This window comes from Chelon labrosus, assembly GCF_963514085.1.
Source record: "Chelon labrosus genome assembly, chromosome: 4".
NCBI classification, from domain to species: Eukaryota; Metazoa; Chordata; class Actinopteri; order Mugiliformes; family Mugilidae; genus Chelon; species Chelon labrosus.
In genome coordinates, this window is record NC_140340.1 from 19,428,523 (window position 1) to 19,455,817 (window position 27,295).

The following is a 27,295-nucleotide window of genomic DNA, read 5'->3' on the forward strand; positions in this document are numbered from 1 at the left end:
GACCTTCTTCCATTGCTCTTTTTTTCTGGTTAGCCTCACTGATTAGTGGTTTTCTTAAGGCTACACAGCTGTCCAATCCCTTGAGTTCCTTTCACACTGTACGTGTGGAAATGCTCTTATTTTCACTATTAAACATAGTCCTGAGTTCTACTGTTGTTTTTCTTCAATTTGATTTCACCAAACGTTAAAGTGATCGGCGATCACGATCAATCAGGATTTTTTTACGACCACATTTCGTCCTCGAAGACAAGGGTTCCCCACTATCCTTCCAGTTTTTAATAATGTGTTGGACAGTTCTTGACCCAGTTTTAGTAGTTTCTTCAATCTCCTTAGATGTTTTCTCTGTTTGATGCATGCCAGTGATTTGACCCTTCTCAAACAGACTAACATCTTTTCCACGACCACGGGATCTGTCTTTAGACATGGTTGTTTAAGAAATGAGAAGCTACTCATTGCATCAGTTGGGGTTAAATAACTTGTTGCCAGCCATGCAGTAATCATCCAATAGCAGGCGTTTTATTGCAGTAATCCCAAAGATCCTGCAAGACGGCAGATCGTCTTGCAGGATCTTTGGGAATCCTATAAAACAATTTCCCCGTTGCTTGTCCCCGACTATTCTGGCATCCTGGGGCACAACAGCTGTCGATTTTTGGATGTAACTGGTACAAGGACAAGTTAGTTAGTTGCTTGCAGTTGTCAACCGAATAGTAATTCGAAAAGCGCACTTTCCTGCCAATACGGCATTGTTGTGATTCCTTTAGCAGGGTGACGTCAGCCACCGGAGCTCTATTCAGGGACTAAATGGATTTTCAACACACATTTCAAGTCCTGAACATTTCCTCAGCACATAAGGCATAAATATAGGTCTCATGAGTTTGATTCAGACAGTTTTGATATTTTTAGATTGTCTTCAACACACAAAGTAAGTTTCAAACTGCCAAACTGCAGTTTGAAAATATGTAAAGGAAATTGGTATTTGAACAGAATGTATTTCTGCAGGCCAACAGCATATGCGTGATCTGTGGAAGACACAGTTTTGTCAAGAGATACCCGTGCAAATAACTCAGTAATGTAAATAATTAAGTAACCTAATCAAGGGCAGTCTAGTTGGCAATTTATGCTAACCAATCAGACAAAACACCCCCCTCAATTAAAAGCAGTACTTTCATTATCATTTTTTTTGCGTGCAAACAATTAATGAAACATGAGCGTTACATGTCTGCAGCTGACACCAGTGCGAGTGAAACATAAATTCAGCACCGTGTTAGGAGGAGAAATATGAAGGCCCACTATCTTCCTCAGCACTCTATTTATGGATAAGAGTATGTCATATCCACTCCAATCATCTTTAGATTACATTCAGTTCATATTTCTATTAGGGCTGAACGATATATCGTTATCGTATCTATATCTAGATATGAACATTCAAGATATTAATATCGAAAAAGCAACGATATAGACCAATGACAAACATACGAGGGCGGGAGTGAGGGAGACGCAGACTGAGAGCACACACTCCATACACCGTGGGGAAATTAAAAAGAAAGAAAGTAAAGTGACATGAGTGCGGAAGATAATGCGGCCGGTGGCCGTGCAGAATAGAGGGTGACAATTTTTCGGGACTCCCGCGGGTCCCGCTATTCCCGCGGGAGTCCCGCGGTATGGGAGTCAGTTTCACTGTTGGTAACGTGATAGGGACGGGATAGAGCAAATAATCAACGGAGCGGGACGGAGCCGGAGATTAAATTAAAAAATAACGCTGCAATTCTGTGAGTGCGCCCAACTTTAGACAACAACATAGGGATTTGGGAGTCTCTCTCGTGATTTTGCGGGACAGGATTTTTTTGGGGGGCAGTCACGTGATCGGGATATGACGGGAGTATTTTTGTAGGATGGGATGGGAGCGACAATACTGTGTCACCCTCAAGTGCAGAATCTGATTTGGTGCCAAAACATAAATCATCTTCCATTATTTGGAGGTATTTTGGATTTAAAAAGGATGATGTAAACCAGAGTGAGGTGTCGTGCAGGTTGTGCTTGGCGAAAATTGCGACGAAGCGACGAAGAGTGTATTGCAATGAGAGAAACACCGGGGACTTCTCAGTCATCCCAAAGGAAGCCTAATCAAAGTTTGATTGCTGATGCGTTCAGTAGCACCGTATGAGTCGACGTCCACCAGACATAAACACATTACAGACGCTATAACATACCACATTGCAAAAGATATGGTACCTGTGTACACAGTCTAGAAAGAGTGCTTTAAATATGGTTCGGACGCTCGATATCGAGATATCTGGCATAATTATTGAGATATGAAATTTTGTCCATATCGTTCAGCCCTAATTTCTATGTAATTTTGCCTTTTATATTCCACTTTTGGACAAGTCAAATCGGGTCAAATGGTGCGTTTCACGCACAGGTTTTTTAAAATGTTGGGTCTGAAAACAAAAGTAAAACAAATACATAGCATTCATCAAGCTCAGATGGGAAAACATGCTACAGACGTAATGTTCCTTATTTCCAGCTGTGACTATTGAAGGAAATATTTAGAGAGGATCTGGGGATCAAACCAACCTGAAGCTGAAGTAGTCAGCAGTGACGTGCTAATCATTACAACCATTGCACCACTGCTGGCACTGTGATATCTCACTGGAAAAAGAAAAACAACGTCACCATTTTCTTGACAAATGTGTACATGCAAACCACTCACTCATTTCTATAGTGTCTGAAAAATTGAGTGTTTTGTTAATGCCGAAGTGATTTATTTGCAATTCAACCCAGAGCTGAGGAGGCACTGTATTTTCCAGAGTCACCGAACCGCAAAACTGGTGCACAAGCCTCTACTGTATCTCCTTCAAGAGAGCACTAGTACACTATTATGATGACTGAAACTGGCAAATTAAGGGCTTCCAACGCTGAGTCCATTTATAATGATAAGACGCTGATGGATGACAGACTGACCCATCAAACCACTGCCAGAAGCTTTTCTAGCGTAACACGATGATGATTAACTTCTGTGTAATTAGGCATTTCACATTTTCACTCTAACATGGCATTGACAGAAACCCCCATATAAAAGCAGCCAAAACAATCATGAATTTGTGGATTGCTTGTTGTATGACTGCCCAAAATATTTGTAATGGACAAGCTTTGATTTCTTTATGACCGGCAGTATCATTGAGGCTGCATTTATTATAGTAAAGGTGTCAGTGTCATGGATCCTCAAAGAGTCTGAAAAAATTCTCTGGCAAAGTTTTACATAAGTAGATGTCAAAAAGAGGATCTGTGATCTGGGGTTCTTAGGAATTAAACAGCAATTTCAAACAGAATCATGTAAAGGAGACAAACTGCTTCTACACTGCACTACATGGATTCAGACATTAAAGGGGACATGTTTTGCAAAATCTTTCTTCTTTCATTATTTTTTGGATGTGTGAAATAATGGCCGACAGAATTGTTTCTTTCCATTTTCCACGGATCAGAAAGAGTACGTCTGAAGTCGAATCAAGTTTGCAACCCCTTATGATGTCACAAGGGGTTGCGAGACCACCCACAGTTTGTTTCAGTCTGCACAGTTTAACTGGAGGAATTTCACTGTTAGCCCTACATGTCTTCATGCCTCCTTTTTAACAAGGTAAAAATGGTAGGAAAAGTACCACCCTCAAAAAAAAAAAGGACATGCAGCAGCGTCTTACTTGCATTTAAAGGTACAGATACTGAACAGGCTCGATATAAGGAGCCATCTGTGCAGCGTTAAGAGCTGACACCTAAAAGACACATGCAGGGGACATGTGAGACTTGTATCGACAATATCTGTAAAAAGGCTGCGATCTAGTATTGACCGTTGACAGTGAAAATCAAAAAGGTAAACACTAATATGAATTAAAAAGCTGCATAACATTGCAAGCCTAGGCTTTTATGTTGCTGACAAATTAAACTTATCAATCCAATAGCCGCCTGTGGAAAAATAAGGCATAAGGTATATACAGTATGGTGTATCTCAGAATCAGAATCAGAATCAGAATATATATAATATATATATATATATATATATATAATATATGTATATAAAATGTATGATAGGAACATTTGGATTCTTGGAGTGCTAATTTCAAGGCCACTGGGGATCTTGTTCATTCAGGTCATCAGTGTTCTTATTCACACTTTCATTCATAGCACATATGCAGACTTCCGTTTGAACCGCAAGCAAATGTGACATCGGCTTACCCTTATCATCATGTGCAAGAGTCGTTTTCAGTCCAAAATGATTTGGTGTTGAATTACAAGTGAAGCTTACGTAAGAGTAAGAAAAGGCCCCTCTTTACTGACCCAAACACAATCATTTAGGAAGAAAACTTAATTTTTACCATTCCGGCTGTGTTTGTCTTCATATCAGCAGAACGTAAAGAGTCAGCCTCTTGTGTCCTGACAGAAATAGCTAAGCTATAATTGTAAGTCAGGTTGTGAGCCTGTTTCTGTTCCACAGCCATTCAGTCACAATAGAATAGAACAAGTGAGAATATGCTCTCGGGCAAAGTCACAGCCAGCAGCAAGAGGCAGCTGAAAGAGTCTTCATTATTTGGAACAAGGAATCATTTATGGAGCACTGTTACTCTGTTCAGGGGCAATCTGACAAACATATTGACTTTGGCACACATGAGGTTGCTGATATCTTTGCACCTACTTTCCATTATGGCTTAATTTGATTTAGGAGGAGCCTCAGTTGTGTAGCAAGCTTTTGTTCTGGCAGCTTGTAAAAAAGTTGGATATTGTGTGTCCGAAGAGGACATCTGCATGACATGTTTTGAGAAAAATGATCACCAATACAATGCGACGTGCACCCAGCTCCTGAAAGCGCGCTGGGCATTAGGCTTTTTATGTGTTAGCATTTCACAGCCGCAAATAGACCAGGAGAGTGCGCATCAAGAATGCATTACTTAAGAAATACCTCCACTGATTTTGGATCAATTGAGGTAAAAATCTGCTCCTGCTGTGAAAAAGTTGCTGCCAAGTTCATCTGTTCTGTTTGAAAGACAGCTTCTCCATCATCCACCAGCATGCATCAAGATTTTATATGAGTTACCAACTAAAATGTGCTCTTGGCCCATGGCCACTTCAACAATTTACTCTGTAACAGATTGAATTATTCAAGATCAGAGCAGAGATTGAGGCTACCACAAAATCTTAAATCTCCACTAACTCAAAACAGGGCACATATCCATCAAACTGGAAGTGCTTGATGGCAGCAAAATTATAAATACCCAGTAAATTCCTCTTAGATTAATACAGAACCAGTTCATTAACACACATGCAACACATGTACAGATGTGTATATGTAGTGTCTAACAACCTCAGTGGAAATTAAAGTGAAAGCAGATAAACTGCGTTTGCTCCTTCGGTTCGGTCTTGTGTTCCTGTTACAAGTTCACGGTGAGCCTAGAGTGTTGGTAGCTGTTGATATGGTTGCAATGAAGAGTGAAACTAATTATTCAGTTTGGATCAGATTCTACCGCTGAAGCGTACGAGCAATGAAAAAAGTCACTGAGGTCAGTCTCTGTTTATCTACAGTGGTATTGACTTGTGTGAATGAGTAGTGTGTTTTTTTTTCGAGTGGGAACGGTTGCGCCATGCTGTTAAGGTGTGTTTTTCCACTGAACTGCACAGCGAGGTAAATTTGTTTACTTTGAAGACGTGTTGGGGGTACGCTAGCCACAAAACGCAGCAAGAGTCTATTGCCTGCAGCTTTTCAAGCTCACTGTATTTTTTTTCTTTTACTATTCCCTGACTATATCTGGTTGATTGGATCTTTTTTTTTTTTTTGTATTCTTTGAAGGAGAACAGATCTGAGAACAAAGCTTTTCCTGTAATTTCTTCACAATTAAAGCGTCCTCCCAATCCTCCCAAGATGGATTTTTTTTATATGTAAAGTAGCAGCAGCAAGAAAGGTCATCAACAGTTACTTAACAGCAAAATAAGACTGCTTCATGAAAGTATAACACACAAACCCAGGAGTGAAACTATATTGCAAAATACCAAAATGAACCTACAAATCTCTCAAAGGTAGACACATCCACATACAGTAGCTGTACACAGAGGGAGGAAACCAAGCAAGTAATTTGTGGATGCACTTACTAACTAGCAGGACCACAGGATGAGTGCTCAGCTATCCTCAGCCATGAGGCTTTAGTGGAATCACGTGGGATTTTGGCTCGGCATTATGAAATGTGGGCCCATGGAAAAAGCCCAAATGGCTTGTGGCACCTCTGCGACCACCTTATGGTCGTGGTAAGATTGCTGTTACCTATTAGACATGGAAATATACAATCCTTGATCAATGGATGAAAGGAAATGATCACACCTTGTGGACTTGGAATGAATGATTTCTGCTCATGTCATCTTCACCATTTTCTGTCATAACTCTTTGCCGTGGACAGATATCTAATTTCGGAACAAGCGTTTAAGTCTTAATGCTCCCTATCAGACAACACCTGCCCACTAAAGCCCATGCCAGTGCCAAATGTTGTGCCACCAGGGCTTGAAATGAGCATTTTTCAACCAGCCAAATATGGGCTAAAAATTGGCAGGTGCTGTATTATTTCCACCATTCCACTCTGGCACGTGAGATATTTTAATCTTGCTTCTGTGTGAACACAAAGCTTTTCCTGAGGTGTTGAGTGCTTTTGTATCTGCGTGTACACATATGGCACACCGTATATATTACATATTTTAATTTACCCCCTGATTTACCACCATTACATTCCTGCTTAGTGTATTGTGACAGTGACTGTGAGGACTTTTGAGGTTGACACAGCAGTCGATTAAGTTCAGTTTTCCCATAGTGAGGGGAAAAAGTTATGGTGGCTGCACACACTGCAGCAGCATAAAAAATGTTGGAGAAAATGATGATGTATTGTGCGACTACATTTCCATAAACAGTATATCCTCTTGCTAGCAAAGATGCTTTGAGTGATCAGTCACATGGAAGCTGCTTCCTTGATATCCGACCGGTGTACAGAACAAACTGCACTCCCTCATCCAAATATGTGCAAACATTTTAGGTGGGTGTTTAGGATCCATCATGCAACAGCGCCAAGGATGCATTCAGTCAGTCCTTCAGGTTTTGTTCAAACTGCAGGCAAATCGGATTTGTTTCTCAAAGTAGATCTTTAGGACAGAAAATGTCTACACTGTTATCTATCAGGTTGGATTTATGTGTCCAGACATCTCACCAGTGTGGTAATTATACGGGTGTTACGCTGTTGAAGCTGATATAAAGTGACCTGTTCTGTCTGCAGACTGTTGTTCTCCATGCTGTCCTCCATACTGCTCTGCTCTGGGCACCTTCGTCATTGCGGGTTTGACATCACTGTTGTTGTGTCGCATTGCGATTGGTACAAAACAGGCGCTGAATTTTGATTGGAGCAGTCACCGCGTCTTGACTGAGACACATCTGTAGAAATCCAATTGGAATTCTATTTCAAAACCCCTCCAAAATGTGGATCAGCAGCCAGAGCTGCCAAATTAAACTGCTCGGCTCGACAAAGACCCCAAACGTACAGGCATAAGAAATGATCTTATGAGACAACTTAGTCAACCTAAATTAAATTTAGATTTAATTAAAAAAAAAAAAAATAAATATGTGACTTGACATACTGTGCATGTTTAGCCTACTTGTGGAATTGCCCATGTCTTTAAGACCACCAAAGTGGTCACTTTGTATAGTACAGTATAACTCAACAAAATTCAACTCCACACAGTCTGTGTGTGATAAACGTACCATAGCCTATATGAGTTTTAATCTTGAACAGTATGCTATGAACATATGTTATTCGTTCTGTCTTGGGATCTGGGGGTGGAATTTCAGTCAGTGGACTTCCAAATACTGCATGCCCCATAAGAGAATATGTTATCTATCCCTTTACCGAATCCTCTTGAGAATAGTTTTTACCTCAAGAAGCCAAATGTTTGTGAAATAGCTCCCTGTGGTACAATTACTGCTACTATAATAATAAGAAGGAGTGGGAGAAGACATGGAACAAGAAAGGGGGAGTTAAACGGAGTGCGCCAATTAGTGGTTAATTCCTAAAATAAAACAGAATCATCAAGCAGGCATTTGGTTCCTGCAAAGCTGTCACATTTCACAAGTTTCCACTTTCATTTCTATATTTATCAACCGGGCTTCTGTTTTCTACCATTTGAAATACCTGAATGTGCAAGTTCCTTAATTAAATTATTTCTAGGAGGCTTTTGTAAAATAGCAATTAAGCCAACAATACTTGAAACATGGACGGTTTGGAAAAAAATTAGCCTCATATGAATATATATATATAAAGAAAAACACAAAAAATTAGCCTCATATGAATATATGAGGCTAATTTTTTGTGTTTTTCTTTTACTATGCACTCCAGGGAATAGCAATCAAACTTGCGTTTGAGTTGTTTCGATGAAGCAAATTAACAATGCGAACTTCACTGATAAGTAAAACGTAGCTGTTGGTTATTTTTTGGCAGATAAATTCATGCATCTTAAACAGATAAGGTCCGGACTCAAGACTGGTGCTCGAAGGTTTATACTTCCGAGTTAAGCTGACGCAGAGGCTACGCCAACAATGCAGAAGCCTACGCAGAGCCTACACAGACCCTAGCACTGTAGCTGATGTGCACCTCACGCGCTGCAGACCGCAAGAGCTGTGATTGGTCCGCTTGGTAGTAGCATATTTCTGCTTTAGTATTTCTGGCTACTTCGCCATCTGCACAATTTTCGAAATGATTGTTTTGGATCAATAAAGATGGAACATATCGAGGAAAGGTTTGAAGATACAAACGTTTGTATGATTCACCTTTGGCAAAATTTCAGCAAAAGTTTCAGCTGCCGTTGATGAAAACGAAGCAGGAAGTGGAAACAAAAATTAACCCTACTGACAAAAAGACACAGTATAAAGGGCTCGCACCGGCGCTGGCTATGTGCGTAAGGTACAGCGTCTATAAAGAGCCTTGACATTTTACACTACTGCAATTAATACTCAGTGTAACTCTGTAAGCTATCCATTAAATCATTTGTTTAAAGAGTTACTCAGTATTAAGCATCATATTCAGTGTTTGAGGTGTCTTTAGAGGTTTTAGAATGTCTGCTTTTAGTATCTTTGTGAGTAGAATAAAGCACTCATTCTGGTCAGCTCCTCTGAGGATGCTCAACATGACACATTTTCTCTATTTTGTTTACAAGCAATGGAGGGTTCATTACATGATAAATCAAAAAGATAAATGCTAAGGTTTGCTGCAGCAAATCGTGGCCAACCAACAGGTTTAGGATTCAGAATGTACTACAAGCCTCAAAAAAAAATATTCAAAATCATCACACGTGTCTGTAGGTCATACATGCTGGTATCTTGTAGCCATCTATAACTAAGCTGTATTCCTCTAAATATGTCATTGTAAACTTTTCAATCTTACAAGCCTAAGATCAGACATTTACACAATAAATGTAGGCTACCCCACCTACTCCTAATTTGATGAATTTCGGTGGGGGATAATAAGGGTCCCAATATACAATATGAGTTTCCCATTTCAATTTTCCCTTCAGCCTCCCCTGCTCTGATTCCTATTCAAGTTCAGAAAAATGGGTCCGCTGAGAAGAAATCCATTCGATCCATGCCCACAGGCTGCTTTCAGGGGCTCTTAAACCTGTATTTCTTCTTTTCCCATAAATTTATCGCCTGTCTCACACTCCTTTGTGCAGCAGCAAAGATGAGTGTCAAATCTCAAAGAGCTAAGACCGCAGTGAAAAGTACTCAGCTCCATCTAAATAAATAAATAAATAAAAAAATATCTGCCACCTTCTATCCTTCAAGTGTGAAACTAGAAAGATCAACTAAACATCTGAATGGCATTTGCAAGCCTCATGTGTGTGGGAGTGACTGATATCTAATGGAAAATGTTAAAAGTGTGTTTATTAATATTTAACTGCACGACAGGGCTCACAAAATAATGCAGTAATAACAAAATCTACAGTACAAAAAGTACAGGTGTATTAAAGCATGTCAGTCTGATCCGGGTGTAAAAAAAACAGTGACACATTCTGACTTCTACACTTTCACAAAGACACTGCGTAGAAACTCACAATCCTTTTCACGCGCTACACTTATCAAGACAGGTATTGTCTTGGAAGGCTTTACAACCACACCGTGTTTATCCTCCAAACAGTAAAATGCAGCATTTGAAGAGAGAGTGTCAACATAATCTTTTCTTGTCAATATGTTGTCATGGAAGTCTGGAATGAAAAAGTCTGTTTTTTTGGAGGGGCCCTCGTGTTATGAAAGAGACCTTCTGGTGAGCTCTGCATCAAAACAGTTTTAAGGGAGCCGATGTAATGAAATGCTTTTGATAGACCACTGGGGGATGGACTGTAGATGCGAATGCTTAAAGGAAATTCATCTTAAAATGATTATGATTATCTCTCCCTGCAAACAGGATGACAGGCAGGGCATCTCACATCTGTTTATCTCCCTGTTGTTACAAAAAATAAAAAAATAAAATCTTGGTGTCACATCGGGCCGGGCTAAAATTAAATCATAAACCTATTCCACAGGGTTAGAAAGATACCATAGAGTTTGGAAAAGGTCAACTAAAAGGAACCAGACAGGATGAAAAGAGCCCTTGGAAAAATTAATTAAATGTAGAATCCAACACTTAACCTTCTTAAGTGAATGAACTGATACTTGAGAATGAACTAAGAACTGATATTAGAAAAAACAGATAACGCTGATAAGTTCTGTCAAACTTGTCCGATAAAAAATAAATAAATGAAAAAAAAAAAAAAAAAAAAACACTTGCCAGAAAATATTTTTAGGGGGTTCGCTTTTTCGTTATCAAGCAAGGTGATATTGAGGTAAATGGTAGCAAGACAAAGAGGTTTCCGTATCCTTTGGTACAATCAGTATGTCCCTAGGGAGGTGAATCTGTTTCTCCTCTGTCGCCTCCTCTGTCATCCATGCTCAAACAAAGGGACCTTGGTGGGGAGCAGAGCGCAGCGAGCGATGAAGACATCCTTAGTGGGGGGGGGGGGGGGGGGGGGGGCATGAGGGAGACTGCGCCATGAGGAGTGAAGTTTACTCTTCAGAGCATACAGAGACGCACAAGGAGACATCACGGAGGCACTGTGTTAAGTATCAGACACGCACGTCTCACGATGAAGGCAAGAATGCTACCCAAGAAAAGAAGAAAGGGTTACATCATGAAAGACATCACAAGGTTATTTTAAAGTGATGGTTTAAAGACTCCTGGATCCATTTGAAGATGTAGACTTCTGTGTTTGACTGCAGTGCTTTGAAAAAACAAAAGAAAACAAAAAAAAAAAAAAACGCTGATTTGCTGAAAGTTTCTTCTTCTCAAAAACACTGTCTTCATGTAACTGCAACTTTGGGCTTATGCACACACCCACCTTGACCTGACCATTACTTGATGCAACTCATTGACTTCAATTGATATTCCATTCGCCGTCCTCATCGCAATATGTTTACGGGAAATACTGCACAGCACATAATGATCTTTGCATGAGGTCCCCCACCGCTGCCCTGCCATGACTGGGATTATTTATCGGGGGACAGGCGTTCAGAAATGATTAATGGATGACAGGCAGGAAATGCTGTGCCTTATGGGGTTCAATAAACATCCCTTGATGCCACATAGCGAAAAATGGTATTTGCTCTTAGCAACAAGCTAGTATACTTTGCGTATCCCTAATTTATGCTCTTTAACACTGCTGCCATATGGCGGTGGAAGCGGCAGGGTCTACTAAGGACATGTCTACATTTAGAGTGAGAAACCAAACTTTTAATGCGGCTGCAAGGTCTCATGTGGATTTACAAGAGAGGAAAAAATGACAGTACACTTCACCTAGAGTGGTACTTGTTTGTTACTATAACAAATATGTATATATTACTAAACATTTGGGTTGAAATGTGCACAATAAAAATGAAAAAAGGATATTCTCCGTTATTACCAGGGCTTAAATGCGGCAGTACCAGTCATATTCAGCTGGTCCTTTCTGATCTCTGACAGGTACCCTGACTCTGATAACCTTTACTTTTTCAAGGTGCCATGCATACAAATGCAAATGAATACGCGTTAAGAAATAGCCTGCAGAGAGCCCACCCAGGTCTTAGCTGATAAACAAAACGTCAGGCCAAAAATATTGCCTCCTAGAGTCTTTTAATGGACAAAACATGGGCAGACATCTTGATGCAACCATCCGACGCTTGTTTTTTGTTTTTAGCGTGTGAAATCCATGGGTATGAAAACAGGCTTGCTCATGAGGCTGCAGCCTTGGCACGCATCGGCCACCCAGCTGATGAATGCCTGGTGAATGTCAACCAAATGAGCCACCGAGTGAGCGAGAGGGTAAAAATGGCTTGTCGCTAATGCGGCCTCAAAATGAGATACAGTATGTCTCCAAATATGATTTCAAGTTTATGCCACCAGCTAATTAGCAGCAAAAAAGGCAGCGCTAGATTTCACAGTTTGACCGGCTGAGTTTTAAAATTCTGCTGCTACATTAAAGAAACATCTCGTGCTTCGGTGGGTTTTGGGGGGAAAAAAGTAACACGGAGTAAAGGGAAAACAGACATTTTTCTGACAAAACTTTAACATCATGGAAGGAAGCTTAAAAAAAAAATCAGACAGAAGTTCTTTAGCATACACTAAGCAATGCACAGACTACCAGTTCAATGGTGGGAAGAAGAATCCTAGAGGAAGCCCATGGGTTGTTTATTTTTGCCTCAATTATCACCCCAGGGTTTAGCTCAAAAACAGACCCTTAATAATTCATCTGTTCTTTGAATTCATTTCCTTATTTTTTTTTTGAGCCAACCTATTTTATCGGTACGGTAAGCTGCTCCCAGTTAGCGAAACTGAATGGTGGTAGTGGGAATGAGTCACAGACACAACCATTCCACAGAGGAAGGTCTAATGTTTATTATGAACAAGATTCAAAAAATGATTAAGGCTTATTGCATGTGGACGGCAATTGATGAATTATCTTGTCAAAAAAAAACAAAAAACAGAAAATGTTGTTGTCTTCTGTGTGTAACGTTTCTGTGCAAAATCAATTTAACGTGTTCGGAGGCCGATAGCACACTGTAGGACATTAAGTGTGATGAGCAGGAAGGTGACACAGAGGATGAATGAGAGAGTAATGGAGAATCACATCAAGGACTCTCCAATGAGCCCCCGCGGTGACCCGAGGCGCTCTAAAATACGACACTGCAAACACTTCAGAGTATAAGTGACGAGTCTGACAAAATTGGCATCCTGTCTGAGGACTGAGAATTAGGCCACTGCGTTTTAGCCGCTCTCCATGTTGATTCTGGCCAAGATGTTCTCTTCACTTCCCCGCTAGGTCCAGGACACGGAGGAGACAGTCACTCGCTAACAATCCATCAAACACCGCCACCCAAATAACCCTCTCAACACACAAGCGCAAACCTGGCAAGCACGCAGTCGGACACGGTCCCTAAACTCTTCATACCAGCACAACGAAATGCTGTGTCTGCGGGCGTTGCCGTCTAAAGGCTTGGCTTGTACGCCATTAAGCCCACCCATTTATAAACGAGCACCTAAATATACACAGCGCTTAATTAAAGTTGGGCATCCATTATTGAAGCGAATCCCAGTTACATGGGATGAGAAGGTAATTAGTCCCTCTACACCTTAGTGCTCAACTCCGTTTCTAGAGGTTATAAATACACCAGCCCTGCCGCCTCATGAAGGGTATCCTTTAAATTAGATCCTTGTGCTTTACAAAAGGTTATACAAGGAAGGATTTCTGAAATTACGTGACGTGACGTTTAAACACGGGGCCATTAAGATGTTCTTCAACCAGCGGAGAAGTCACAGCCTAACGGTCATCTGATTCGAACAACACAACAGGCTTAGCTGGACTTGGACTGTATGTACAGATCAAAGGGGAGACGGCTTCCCAAGGTCAGTCTCTGTTCTGAGGAGACAAATAACCTTTCCTTGTAATCTTTGGAATGTCGAATAGGAATCACTTTGGGTAATAACAAATAATGACCGTATCTTTACCATTGGGAAAGAGGTATTGATTTTTTTTTTTTTTTCGCCGACCAAAGCCTGAAATTATGACCTTAGCTTTACAGGGATGGATATGGCACTGTTTGCGGAATGAAATATCTATTTTTGTGACCAGTGACAGGCCCCAAGTGTATTCCCTGAAATGTTGAAATCACAGTATATTAATGGACAAATCCAGCATTTGGAGACATTTGGAGCACAAATTATGCGATATATGTATATGGCCCTATGATCGATTTGTTTCATGTACATTTAGCATACAAATTAAATCCTCAAGAAATCATGACTTGGCAAAGGTATAACAACTAAACAGAAAATCATTCATAACTGTGATTATTCATTCAACGCATGTTTTTTAATTGTTTCAATGTCCTTGAGTACACTGATGCAGCGTTTTACATTACATGAGGTAGAGATTGCTTTGATTTCATTCAGATCTTACCTAAATTGGAAGTACTATCAAGGAGTTAAATACACTTCCAGTTAAATTTAACTTAGCTGGGAAAACAATTCAGATGCAATTATACACCAATCATGCATAACATTATGACCCCTTCCCTAATATTGTGTAGGTCCTTCTGAGGGTGTCCTGTGGTGTCTGGTAACAGAATGTTGTTAGTGGGGGCCTTTGGGTCCTATGGGTTGAGGGGAGGGGCCTCTGTGGATCAGGCTTGTTCCAGTGCATCCCACAGATTCTTGATCATTCTGGGATCTAGTGAATTTGGAGGCCAGGTCAACACCTTGTGCTGTTTTTCATGTTTTTCCTAAACCGTTTTTGTGTGTGTGTCTGTGTCAGGCTGCATCTTGCTGGGGATGGCTGCTGCCATCAAAGAGTGTCATTGCTATGGGGTGGGGCTGCCTGGTCTGGTCTGGTCTAGGTGGGTGGTACATGCCTAAGTAACATGAATGCCAGGTCCGAAAGTTTCCCTTGATACTTGTGTGATAACAAAATTGCATTCAAATTTGTTTTCTCAGTTGAAGCTGGTGGGACTTTCTGAACCAGTATGCTTTGCAGTTCTCTACCATGCGCCTGTGTTGCGTCTAACCAAAATGAAAGTTCTAACAGTATGTTGTACTGTGCTGAAAGAACAATAGCAAAGAAGGTACAATGAATTTTGTTCTCAGGCGTTCAAATTTTTTGAAATCACGAAAATCCCATTAAACTGGTCTTCACATCAAAAAAACTGAATGCTTTGTCTTCTGATGTCATTCAACCTAGCGGCCTCAATGAAACAATAGCAGAGAGGAAGGAGGCTAAAAGGCCAAACTGTATTACATTCTAATTTCTCTGCCCCGTGCGTTTCTATCTTGTTGAATGCATCCCCTTCAGAATGAAACTGAGAAAGACTTGACAGGAAACTCAGTGGTCTAATAAGGATTCTGTCCATCAATGTATTCCAGCATTTTCTCGCAATGAACTTCTCAACCCTGACCTTTCAGGTCAGATCTTAATTTTGCACTCTGAAAACAACACAAATTATCATACAGCATTGTGTCAGAAAGTATATTTACAGGCACAGAGCAACATAACACCACATTCAGGTTAAGAGATAAAACGAGAGTTACGTATGTAACTACGGTTCTATGAATCCTGGATGACCGCCAGAGGCGGTGCTTCAGCACTGAATGTCTCCATCTCGCGCATGCGCAGGTCGAGTGTTTATACCAACAGAGTCACCTGTGACCCCCGATGACACCGGCTAACCTATATCTTCCGGTGACATCAGAGGATCTGTTCCTGCAGAATCTTCTCGCGAAACCACAAGGATTCTGAGTGACAGAACGCTCTGGCGGTCATCCAGGATTCATAGAACCGTAGTTACATACGTAACTCTCGTTCTATTTCATCCTTACTGACCGCCAGAGGCGGTGCTTCAGCACTGGATGACCCATAACGACAAAGTCACGAGGAATGCCAATACATACCTCAATGAGAGGAGGCAGTAGAGGTGGGCAACAGGGCCACACCCAGCGGATGGGGAGTGGCCACATTCACCCGATAGAATCTGGAGAAGGTAGTTGGTGATGCCCACGATGCTGCATCACAGATGTCCTGCAAGGGCACGCCTCTCAGAGCCGCCCATGATGTAGAGACAGCCCTAGTAGAGTGGCACCTCACCCCAGATGGCGGGGGGCGACCACTGTGTCTATATGCCTGGGTAATGACATCCACAACCCAGTGCGACAATCGCTGTTTGGAGAGAGCGCAGCCTTTCCTAGGACCACCATGACAAAGGAACAGCTGTTCTGACCGTCTCATGCTTGCGGTCAAAGATACATAGGCTCTCAGAGCCCGCACAGGGCACAACAGTCCTAACCCGTCCTCCCCTGCAGGGGGAATAAACTGTGCCAGGTGGATAGGTCGGTTAAGGTTCGACGATGACAGAACCTTGGGAAGAAAAGCCGTATTCGGCCACAGAGTGACCCCCGAGCCATCTGAGTTCCATCTCAGACATGAATCACTCACAGAGAGAGCATGTAGCTCCCCAACACGCTTCGCTGAAGTGATGGCGAGGAGAAAAGCAGTCTTAGCAGACACCCACTTCAGCTCCGCCTGCGCCAGGGGCTCAAAAGGAGGCAGACACAAAGCGTCCAGCACCAGGGGCAGATCCCATGCTGGAGCTCTCTGTGCCTGTGGGGGTCTTAACCTCAAGGCTCCCTTTAGAAAAAGTGACACGAGTCTTTGGCCCCCCACGGTGTTGCCATCAACCCGGGCATGTCGAGAGGAAATGGCTGCCACGTATACCCTCAGAGTAGCCGGGGACCGTCCGCCATCCAAAAGTGACTGTAAAAACTCCAGAATTTTCGGAATTGTACAGTGCACGGGGTCCTCACCCCTGCTCGAACACCATACAGAAAACAGCCGCCACCTGTTCTTATACTGCAACCGGGTAGAAGGCGCCCTAGCATTCAGTATGGTATGTTGGACAGTGTCCGAACACCCTGTCAGCAGCGGGTCGGGCCCTGCAGTGGCCAAACCCAAAGCTGCAGGCGCTGAGGGTCGGGATGCCAAATCCGGCCCCCTAACTGAGACAGGAGATCCATCCTGTCGGGGAGACGCCAGGGTGAGCTGCGGCAGAGCCTGTGCAGCAGAGGAAACCATGTCCTCCCCGGCCAGAAGGGGGCTACCAACAGCAGCTTGTGGCCCTGCTGGAGGACCCTCTGCAGTACTTGAGGAATCAGAGGGATTGGTGGAAAGGCATAGAGAAGACTCTCCGGCCAATCGTGGGCGAGAGCATCCTGGCCCAGAGGGCTGGTCTCCCCTGTCAAGGAGAACCAGAGGGGGCAATGGGTCGACTCCTCTGTGGCAAAGAGGTCCACCTCTGCCCTGCCAAAAACGTCCCAGATGTTGAGCACCACCTCGGGATGAAGCCGCCACTCCCCCGGCGGAGGCTTGCCACGGGATAGGAAGTCTGCGGTCCGGTTCCGTTCTCCCGGCAAGTACATCGCCCTCATGCTGGCTAGGTGGGGAGCCGCCCACAACAGGAGGTCCCGGGTCACCTGCAACAGCCGTGCTGACCTGGTTCCCCCCTGGTGGTTTATGTGAGAGACGGCTGAGACATTGTCCGTCCGTACTAGCACATGCCTCGCTCTCAGGAACGGAAGAAAAGACTGCAGTGCCATGTGCACTGCCCGAAGCTCCAGCACGTTGATGTGCTCCGAGCGGTCCCGTGCAGGCCACAGCCCGCGAGCTGTCCGGTTCTGCCACACAGCACCCCACCCTGAGAGGGAGGCGTCCGTTGTGACAGTCTCCCGACGGGATGCAATAGAGCCCATGGGCATGCCCCGAAGGAGAAATGACCTCTCCCTCCATGGAGCCAGAGCAAGGAGGCAACGCCGTGACACCTTGAGTTTCCTGTGCCGGTGCCACTTGGCGTCCAAGTGAAAGCTGTTCAGCCACCTCTGAAGGGGACGCAGCGACAGCAACCCTAAGGGGACCACAGTGGCAGCAGCCGTCAGCTTGCCTAAGAGGCGCAAATACAGGACATAGCGCAAACAGCGGCCCTCCCGAAAGAGGAGAAGGAGGCGGATGATGTCGTCCACGCGCCGGGGAGATGGACAGGCCTTCATGGCAACGGCATCCAGAGTCATCCCCAGAAAGAGTGTACTCTGTGAGGGGACCAGGCAGCTCTTCAGAAAATTCACTCTGAGACCGAGCTGGGTCACATGTGAGAGGAGAATCGCCGTGTCCCGGGTCACTTGAGACCGGGATGGCGCGCAAATCAGCCAGTCGTCCAGATACGGCAGAATCTTCATGCCCCGCGACTGCAGGGGTGAGAGGGCTGCCGCCACACACCTGGTGAACACCCGTGGAGAAAGGGAGAGGCCGAACGGGAGCACCCTGAACTGAAAATGGCGGCCCTGGAAGGCAAACCGCAGAAAATGTCTGTGGTGTGGTGCTATGGGGACATGAAAGTACGCATCCTTCAGGTCTACCGAAGTAAACCACTCCCCTCTGGCAACGGTACACAGGACCTCTGCAGTGCTGAGCATGTGAAACCGCAAGACCTTGAGGAACCTGTTGAGTCCCCTCAAGTCGAGGACAGGGCGGAGTCCGCCGTCTTTCTTTTCGACAAGAAAGTAAGTCGAATAGAACCCCCCGGGTGATGACAGGGGGTCTACCGGCTCGATGGCACCCTTGTCCAGGAGGGCGGACAACTCCTGGTTGAGGGCGTGGGCTTTTGCCGGGTCGTGTATGATGGTCATCTTGACCCGGCCGAAGGCTGGGGGCCGGCGTCGGAACTGAAGTTTGTACCCGTGGGTTAAGATGGAAATCACCCACGGGTCCGTGGTGGAAGCAGCCCAGTGGCTGAGCTGCTGCTGGGAAAAACAGCCGACGACCGGCCCCGGGCTCTCAGCGCCTGGTCCCCCGGCCTCTAGAGGCCCTGGGGGGACGACGGGCTGCATCGAAAGCCTGAGGTTGTCTAGAGGGCAGTCGTTCAGGGGCTCGAAAGCCCTGAGCCCCTCGTTGAACAGACTGTTGAGCCGGTCGCTGAGACCTAAGGTGGCCACTGGGGAAAGTCTGTGGCTGAGAGCGTCGCTGGGGGGCAGCTGAAGAACCCCCCGGCCTGCCGGGAGGAGGCATACTCCTGTGAAGCCCAGAGAGCTGCTGTCGAGTCTGTCTGGCCTGGACTGTGCGCTCAAGCGCCTCTAGAGCAGCCGACCCGAAAATCTCACCGGGTTCCACTGGGACACTGCGGAGGGTTCTCCGGCACGTCTCAGTGAGAGGCGACTGTGCCAGCCACACCTGGCGGCGAGCCTGGACGAGAGTGGACATCAAGCGCCCCAGATCTCTGGACATCAGAGCAAAAGCCTGCAGAGACGCGTCACTGAAACTGTGGACAGACGCGTCCAGCGTAGCATCCTGCAGGGATGCAGAAAGAGCCAGCATCAGATGCGACAGGGAATTGCCGATGCGTCCCATACGTGCCGCTGCGTCATAAGCTTTAGAGAGCAGATCATCTGTAACCCGACACTGGGGGCGAGGACACCTGGCATCTGGCCTCAGAGCCTCATCAGGCGAAACGATGAGAGCCGCTATAGTCGGTTCAACCGCTGGCATGCGGGCCAAGCCAAACTTGGCTGCGTCCTGCATGGCAGCCAGGGTCCGGCCATCAGATGTTGCATGAGAGAGGACTCTAGTATCCCTCCAGCATGCGTGCAGCTCCCTCAGGTATTCGTCTGACGGAGGCACAGTAAAGGTGGCAGGGACTGGGCCCCGCCTGAAAAAAGCACTGGCAGGAGCCGGCTGAGCTTGTGGAACATCCAGCTGCAGGCGGGCCAGGGCCATACGAATGATGGCACCCATAGAGCTATCCTCAGACCCAGCAGCACAACTGTGGGTTGAGGAGCGGGAGCTCTCCCCAGAGCCATGCTTGGAGGTAATGTCCTGGGGAACCACGTCCGCCCCACAGTCAGCGAACTCAGTGGCTGATGCCGCCACGGAGAGCACATCATCCTCTGGATCGAACACGGCCGCAGGAGGAGCAGGAGCACCAACCTCCCCTGCACCAGTCCCAGACTGGATGGCTAGGAAGAGGGACTTCACCTGGTTCAACTCCTCAGTCAGCTGGTCCACCTTGGAGGCCAGTTTAGACTCCTTGGCCCCCCTCCCGGAGGAGGCACCCACGGTCTCAGCCCGCCGTCTAGGTCGCCTAGGCTGAGTTGGCATTCGCTGGGCTGGAGTCAACTGGTCCGGCCCCGGAACATGGCCCAGCAGGTGTTCAGCCTCAGCCAGTCTGGCAACCCGCACTGCCCGGGGCATGAAGCTACAGTTCATGCATGGATCCTCCGAAAGCCCCTCCCTCAGGTGTTCAAGGCCAAGGCACGAAGGACACATATCATGACCATCTTCAGGCTGCAGAGAAGCCAGACAGGCCGAGCAAGAGTGGTCACCAAACATGGTGACAACAACTGAGAAAACAACAGATGCTGGGAGAGGGAGCGAACGCACTGCCTTCACCAACAGGTGTTGCAACAAGGGCGACAGCACACGCCTATGCTGGGAGCGGGAGCGAGAGCACTACCTTCACCAGCAAGTCAGCTTGCTGTGCAAAAAAACAAAACAACCCAAGTAGGCCGAGCGAAAAACGCTGGTAAAACTACTTTTCCAAGGTAATAATATACACCTAAAGTGGGAGCGGGAGCGCACACACTGCCTTCACCACTACAGGGAACAACAACGAAAAACGGGCTACAACTTAGCGGATAACGGCGGTACAAATGTCGGGAGAGGGAGCGAGTACGCTGGCTTCACCAACAAATCAAACTACAACGAAAGACGGGTACAACCAACGGTGTACCGATACACAGGCAATAGGTCAAGCGGGCAACGCAGACCGCTAATGCCCGTAAATAATTACACAAATGTCGGGAGAGGGAGCGAGTACGCTGGCTTCACCAACAAATCAAACTACAACGAAAAACGGGTACAACCAACAGTGTACCGATACACAGCCAACAGGTCAAGCGGGCAACGCGACCGCTAATGCCCGAAAATAATAACACGAGCGTCGGGAGAGGGAGCGAGTATCACGCCGTCACCAACCTTATAACAAACGACTAAAACAAATACTCAAAGGGTGTCCGCGGTAAACCGCAACAAACCTCCCGTCTCAGCTCGTCGCAGCCTTTGGAGGGCGCAGCTCGCAGCTCCGACAACGTTGTCGCAAGGCTACCGGCGACGAAGCAGCAGTGAAGTACACGCTTAGTTCAGCTAGAACTTACTGACATACGTCTACCTGCAAAAGCGAGAAGATGAAAAGGAACAGATCCTCTGATGTCACCGGAAGATATAGGTTAGCCGGTGTCATCGGGGGTCACAGGTGACTCTGTTGGTATAAACACTCGACCTGCGCATGCGCGAGATGGAGACATTCAGTGCTGAAGCACCGCCTCTGGCGGTCAGTAAGGATGAAATAGAACTGAGCAAACACTGCACATGATAAAATGCCCTAGTTGTAGGTATATCTTGGTGCTGCATCTTATTAATGTTCCTGCCAAGGAAAGCAATTTGGTCCAATTGTAGAGCGGATATACAGCACTGTGCATTAAAGATATACATAAATTAATAAATAAAATTACACTAAATAGGCAAACAAAATAGAATAACCTATTTATACTAGTATCCCTTGCTTGTAAATTAAACACCTTATCAACAACTTCACAAATTATGGTTAACTAAATCACTGAACATGAGCTACAAGTCATCATATGTCTGTCATTTGAGCAACAGTTTCTTCATGAGGCTCTTCGTTCGGACTTAATAAAGTCAACATATGCTCCGGCAGTCCAAGAAATAAAGTAAAGACTTTTCAAACTTTCCGGAGAGCGAAGGACAGTAGCCAAGAGTTCAGGGTTTAGCCTTTTGAAACTGGATGATTGAATTTCTTGGCAGGGGATTCATTAAAATGATAATTCTTATTTATGAAGCCCTTTAAAAAATTAAAATACTCTGCGTGTACTGCTTCCTATTAATTAACTTTTTTTTTCTCTCTCGCTCATTTTCTTTCTTTCTCTTCTCAGCGTTTCTTTTCTTTACTTCCCACTGAACTTGACACACTAATAGGTTATGAATAATTCTGTTTCAGTTTAGACGGCAATTAGCCACAATGCCAGAGGCCATTCTTCTTCCTCTCTGGTAGAGTGGTGATTTAAGACCCAGCTGAGTTAGGGTGCTCCGACTATCCCACAAACCGCACCATTCACCTTTTTTCTTTTTTTCTTTTTTTTTTTTTACCACCCAACACCGAAATAGGAAACAGTTAACTGAGCGAATCCCTTCCCATTAATAGAGTCTTTTCTCTGACGTCAGCGTGGGGGACGTTCTCTAACAGAGGCAGGGACTGGTCACTAAAAAGACAAGAACAAAGGGTTGAGGTCTTAGTTGAAAAGAAGTAAATGCCATGGGAAAATAAAAAAATAAAAAAGAGCACAACACAAAATGTGATAATGGAGTAATATTGTCTCTCTAGTGTTCCACTGAAAAATTTCACGATTGCTAATTAGCCACAGGACCACATGGAGACCAGCATGTCTTTGCTGCTGGAATTGATACGTCAGAGGCAAGCAAAGCAGCTGTCGTTAGGGGGACTTTAATGCAATAATTACAGAGCAAACTGAGCAATAGGCTGCGGGCACAAAACCTCTGAATGAAATATCATGGTAACTAAATAATGGCAGCAGTGACTGTGACGCAGAGGCGAGGAGGAATGGGGCAAATGGAAATGAAGCGAATATTCGTCAGTAATAAATCGACAGGACTGCTAGACAGAGTCAAAGAGCAAAGTTTGGTGTTTTGTCTGAAGCTGTAGATCATGGAAATGCAGAAGGCGGTGAGACTGTGCACGTCTCCACCCAACGATTCCCGACGCATTCCTATCAACCTCTCAGTCAGATCAATTTCTCGACCCCTGTTAATACACCGTCCGGGATTCGTATCAGATCTGTTTCTGTTCATAGTCGAAGGAAGCATTAGCCCTCTAATAGCAGATATTCTGGATCAGGATCGCTGCTGAAATTAAATCAATTGCCCCAGAATCTATCCGACTACGAAATTTCAAAGAAATGTGTTCATTAATTCTTCATGTCATACAGTCACGAAAGCAAAAGGAGCATCAGCAATGGAAAAAACATAAAATAAAATAAATGAATTCTGCATACTGAAAAAAACACGTCTGTGTAAAATATCTTTTGTATTCTCTGGTCGAGGGTGATTAATTCACTCGCTGTCTGACGTGCCATTGTTTTCCTCCCTGAACCAACATCTATCCGACTGGTGTGTCATTTTTTTTTTCTTCTCCAAATGTTTTCCACACTACACCGCGACGTGCAGCAGACAAAGCTAATGGGAGTTCTCCAATTTATACCAGGGTGGTGTGATGCAACTGATCACTCAAAAAAGAACACTGCAATTAATTTAACATTACGTTTGTGCTCTACTGCTGCTCCCAAAGAAATAGGATAGAGATAGAAGAAAAAGACCCTCTTATAATCAACAAGAAAAGGAAATGACGTGTCCACATTCATTAAGCAGGGCGGTAAAGCTAATTTTTCTCTCTACTCCTGTAGACCTGACTATCAGCTAATAGAGTTGTGTTATTTTACTTGTTTCATGTTTCCCATCACAGTTCCCTCTTGTGCGATGGAAAACAACACATCCAACCGACAGTGTCAGTTTCAAACATCCCCCCTCTGGCAGCACAAATAAAACCCACTTTTTTGATTGACCAAGAGGTTCCCGGTCCACCTGCAGGCCTACGCCGCATCCGTTCTTTCAATGTTTGCCGCACCGTCCAACCTGACTTTGAGCAGTCCTTCTGCATGCGGCCCCATGTTCCACCCCTACATCCTTTTGTAACCAGTGCTGTGCCGTAAACAAGATGCCACCAATGAGGTGGTTCCTCGGCTTTATAGGACAGATAAAGTGCAATGATGGTACTCACACATAACCGTAAGAAAAACATTCCCTGAAGCCAGGACAACCTTCTCCCTCGTTGCCCGGTCGTAGATGCCCACGTGGCATTCATAAGGCCCGTTGTCTGAGATCCGTACCTCTGGCAGCCTGTGAAGGACAAGAGTCACTCTGTGAGTTGATATTAATCGTTGCAAGAATCCAACACCAGCGGTTAAAGAAAACACTGGAATAGAAAGTGAACAGTTGAAGAGAGTTAAACACAAAGCTCTGTGAAAAGAGTCAGTCAGTCCTCTTAACACTCTGTTGATCATTCTTCGTAGCATGAGATTGGTAAATGATGTCTCTTATCCCCCATGATGTGATGCAGGATTTCAAAATGTCTCATAAACTTCACATTTCGTTACATACAAATATTTTTTATTTGAATACAAAGATTTAAATCAAAAAATTACAGACTATAAAAGTGTAACTTTGCAGTTTATTGCTATAATTCTGTGTCTAAAGATGCTAAACTACCCTGGTCAGTTAATAAATGGTTAAAAGGCCATATAAACCCATATTAACTAATAATTAATAATAAGCTAATGTTGAAATAATGAGGTCAGTTACCATCACGTTATTACTGATCATTGTTACCCTTTGCTCATCAATAGCAGTTAAACAATTAATTCACCAGGTTTAATTTATTTATTCTAAATCGTAAGAAGACACAATGAAAAGTTAATGGTTGACTCGTCTTTACTAAGACATATATTTCTATAAATATGGCAGAAAGAACAACTCAAAACCAAGTATTTAATGTGGTGTCCAGATGATGGATCAACTAAATAATGAATTCACCAGAATTTCAGAAGTCTACCGTAAATTGAAACTCGATAACATTTTTTATTTATTTTTTTTTAATTATTTGTTTTATATTCCAGTGGAAAGCCTTAACCGAACGGCTCAAGTTCAAAAGAGCAACACACACGAGGAAGATGACCATTTTTGAAAGGGATCTGGAGCACACTCGGTATTCTGTACTTGGCTAATATGTCAACAGTGATAATCAAAGTGAGACACGAGCAGTCACATTTAGCTCCTGTGATTTATTCTCACAAAACAGGAACAATTGTCCTTGCCACCCGGGTGTTTCGAATGGAGACCTCTGTTAAAACAGCGGTAGGGTGCTCTCAGCAGCCGGGCTTTAATGAGTTCAGCTCTGTGAGTGTGTGTGTGCGTGGGAGAGAGAGAGAGAAAGAGAAGCTCACTCTGTTGAAGTGGAGTCAGATCTGTGCACCAACTATAGATAGAGTCCTCGCTTCGCAACTAACTTTGAACTATCCTGACAAACCCAAAGGTTAAAACTGGAGTGAATTTTGGCTTTTTTTTTTTCCTATTCATAGCAAGTAAATATTAAATGGTCCACTCTAAAGCAAGGTTTATGCTTCTGTGGGACTGCCTCTGCACGTAGCCTACGGTGGTGCACGCCATTTATACTTGTGTGCTCATCAGTCTGGCTCACTCTGTAAAAACGCCACCCCAACGCTAGTCGGCGCTGTGTGTTTTGCCAGTTGGGTTAATTTTTGTTTCTACTTCCTGCTTCACTTTCAACAATGGCGACTGAAACTTTCACCGAAGACAAGTCGTACAAATGCTTGTACCTTCGAACCTCCTCAGTCAATCTTTCTTCGGTGTTCCATTTTAATTGATCCAAAATAATTAATTTGAAAATTGCAAAGATGGAGAAGCAGTGACGAGTAGTTACAGTTCTGAGGAGGTGTGGGCTGTTGCAATGTGCAATGTATCTTATTCACCCACTCACATACGTGCTCAGACAACATGGCAGCAGCTGCCATGCAAGGTACTCTCCAACCATCGGGAGAGCCTCGCCCAGGGACACTTTGGCATGCGGAAAGATCAGGGATCAAACCGCCAACTCTGAGATTAGTGGACAACCTGGTCGACCACCTGAGTCTAAACCTACACATGTATTGTGTCACTAATTGGTTTGGTTTTAAGAAGGCTCATGGTCCTTTTTCATGTGTTTCCTTCTCAGTTCTCAGCAGACTTTTGAATATTAAAAATACCTTTATTTGCGTTACAACCTTGTCTGCTGCCCAGACTCAAGAGCAAATGGGATTATCCCTAAAAATTATCAATTTTAAATGCATATACTTGAAGCTAGAAAAGTCAAATTCATGCGCTGAACTTGAAGCAAGAGAGTCAAGTTTTGCTGAATGTAACAATCAAAGACAAATGTTTGAAAAAGATAAGTATATAGAAAGAGGAGCGAGCACCTCAAGACATAAAGGAGGGTTTTCTCCACCAGCATTTCCTTGAGGGATAAGCATAAAACAAGCAAGTTTTTTTTTTTCCACCACAGAGTAAAAATGATGAGAATAGCACAGTGAACCTCTCTCTCTTTCTCTCTCTCTCTCTCTCTCTCTCTCTCTCTCTCTCTCTCTCTGTGGTGACGGGGGGGGGGGGGGGGGGGGGGGGGTAATTGGCTTCGTCTTGGTAAATGCTGATGTAGCTCGTTGCTTTGTTTTTACAAACAAAGCCGTATATCTGTTATCCACAATCCCAACCGCTGTATTCATGAATTCAAACCGGGTTGGCGAAAGAGAAAGAGAGAAGAGAACCCACCAAGTACAAAGAAAGGAACCCAGAGATAAGATAATTCAAGGTGTGGAAGCAGAAGCCCGGAAGAAGTGTGAGGGGGGGGCCACAAAGAAAACCCTGAAACCGCGGCATATCTGAGTGGCTGCCTGCTTCTGAAGGCTCCCGACAGCAAGACATGTCCATCAGCATTAGGAGCTGGAAAAGAGGAAAGGTTGTACTCCTAACATTGAGACTACTGTTAAATATTAAGACTGCTGGAATTAATTTTTCAGCACCTCCTCCTAATCTTTGATGTCGTGCTTTTCAGAGGTGCTAGTCCACTGAGAATCTGTTCATCGAAATGGAACATGTGACTCTGACAGTACTACTCTTTTGCTGGCGTCTCCTATTTGTTATTAATGGATCAGCTAATGTGATGAGGTCTTTATTGGAATGGAAGGAAAAGGAAAAAAAAAAACACAACAAAATACCATTATACCATACATTAAAGATTTTTTTTTTACTCATTATTGCTGTGCTCGCTCTAATGGATCAGTGCTATCATCAACGGCGCTGTAATAATCATGTGGTTTCCTCTTACTAAATAGCAGTTTTATACACACTTCAGCAAACTGCTTAGCGAAAATTTATGAGTGTATGAGTCCTTCTGAAACTAAAGTTGCACTGAATTATCACTGGAGTGTCA

At 44.2% G+C, this 27,295-nt stretch overlaps 1 protein-coding gene across 2 annotated transcripts in view; it reads right to left on the reverse strand.

The window, feature by feature from the left end:
• Positions 1 to 27,295, reverse strand: part of igsf21a (immunoglobin superfamily, member 21a) — a gene marked incomplete at its 5' end in the record, with an annotated part of 178,488 nt that overhangs the window by 41,843 nt on the left and 109,350 nt on the right. For both annotated transcript variants that reach the window (XM_084542119.1, XM_084542118.1), the window contains one exon: positions 24,035 to 24,153. In XM_084542119.1, the coding sequence (XP_084398245.1) occupies positions 24,035 to 24,153 (119 nt within the window). The remainder of the gene's footprint in view (positions 1 to 24,034; positions 24,154 to 27,295) is intronic.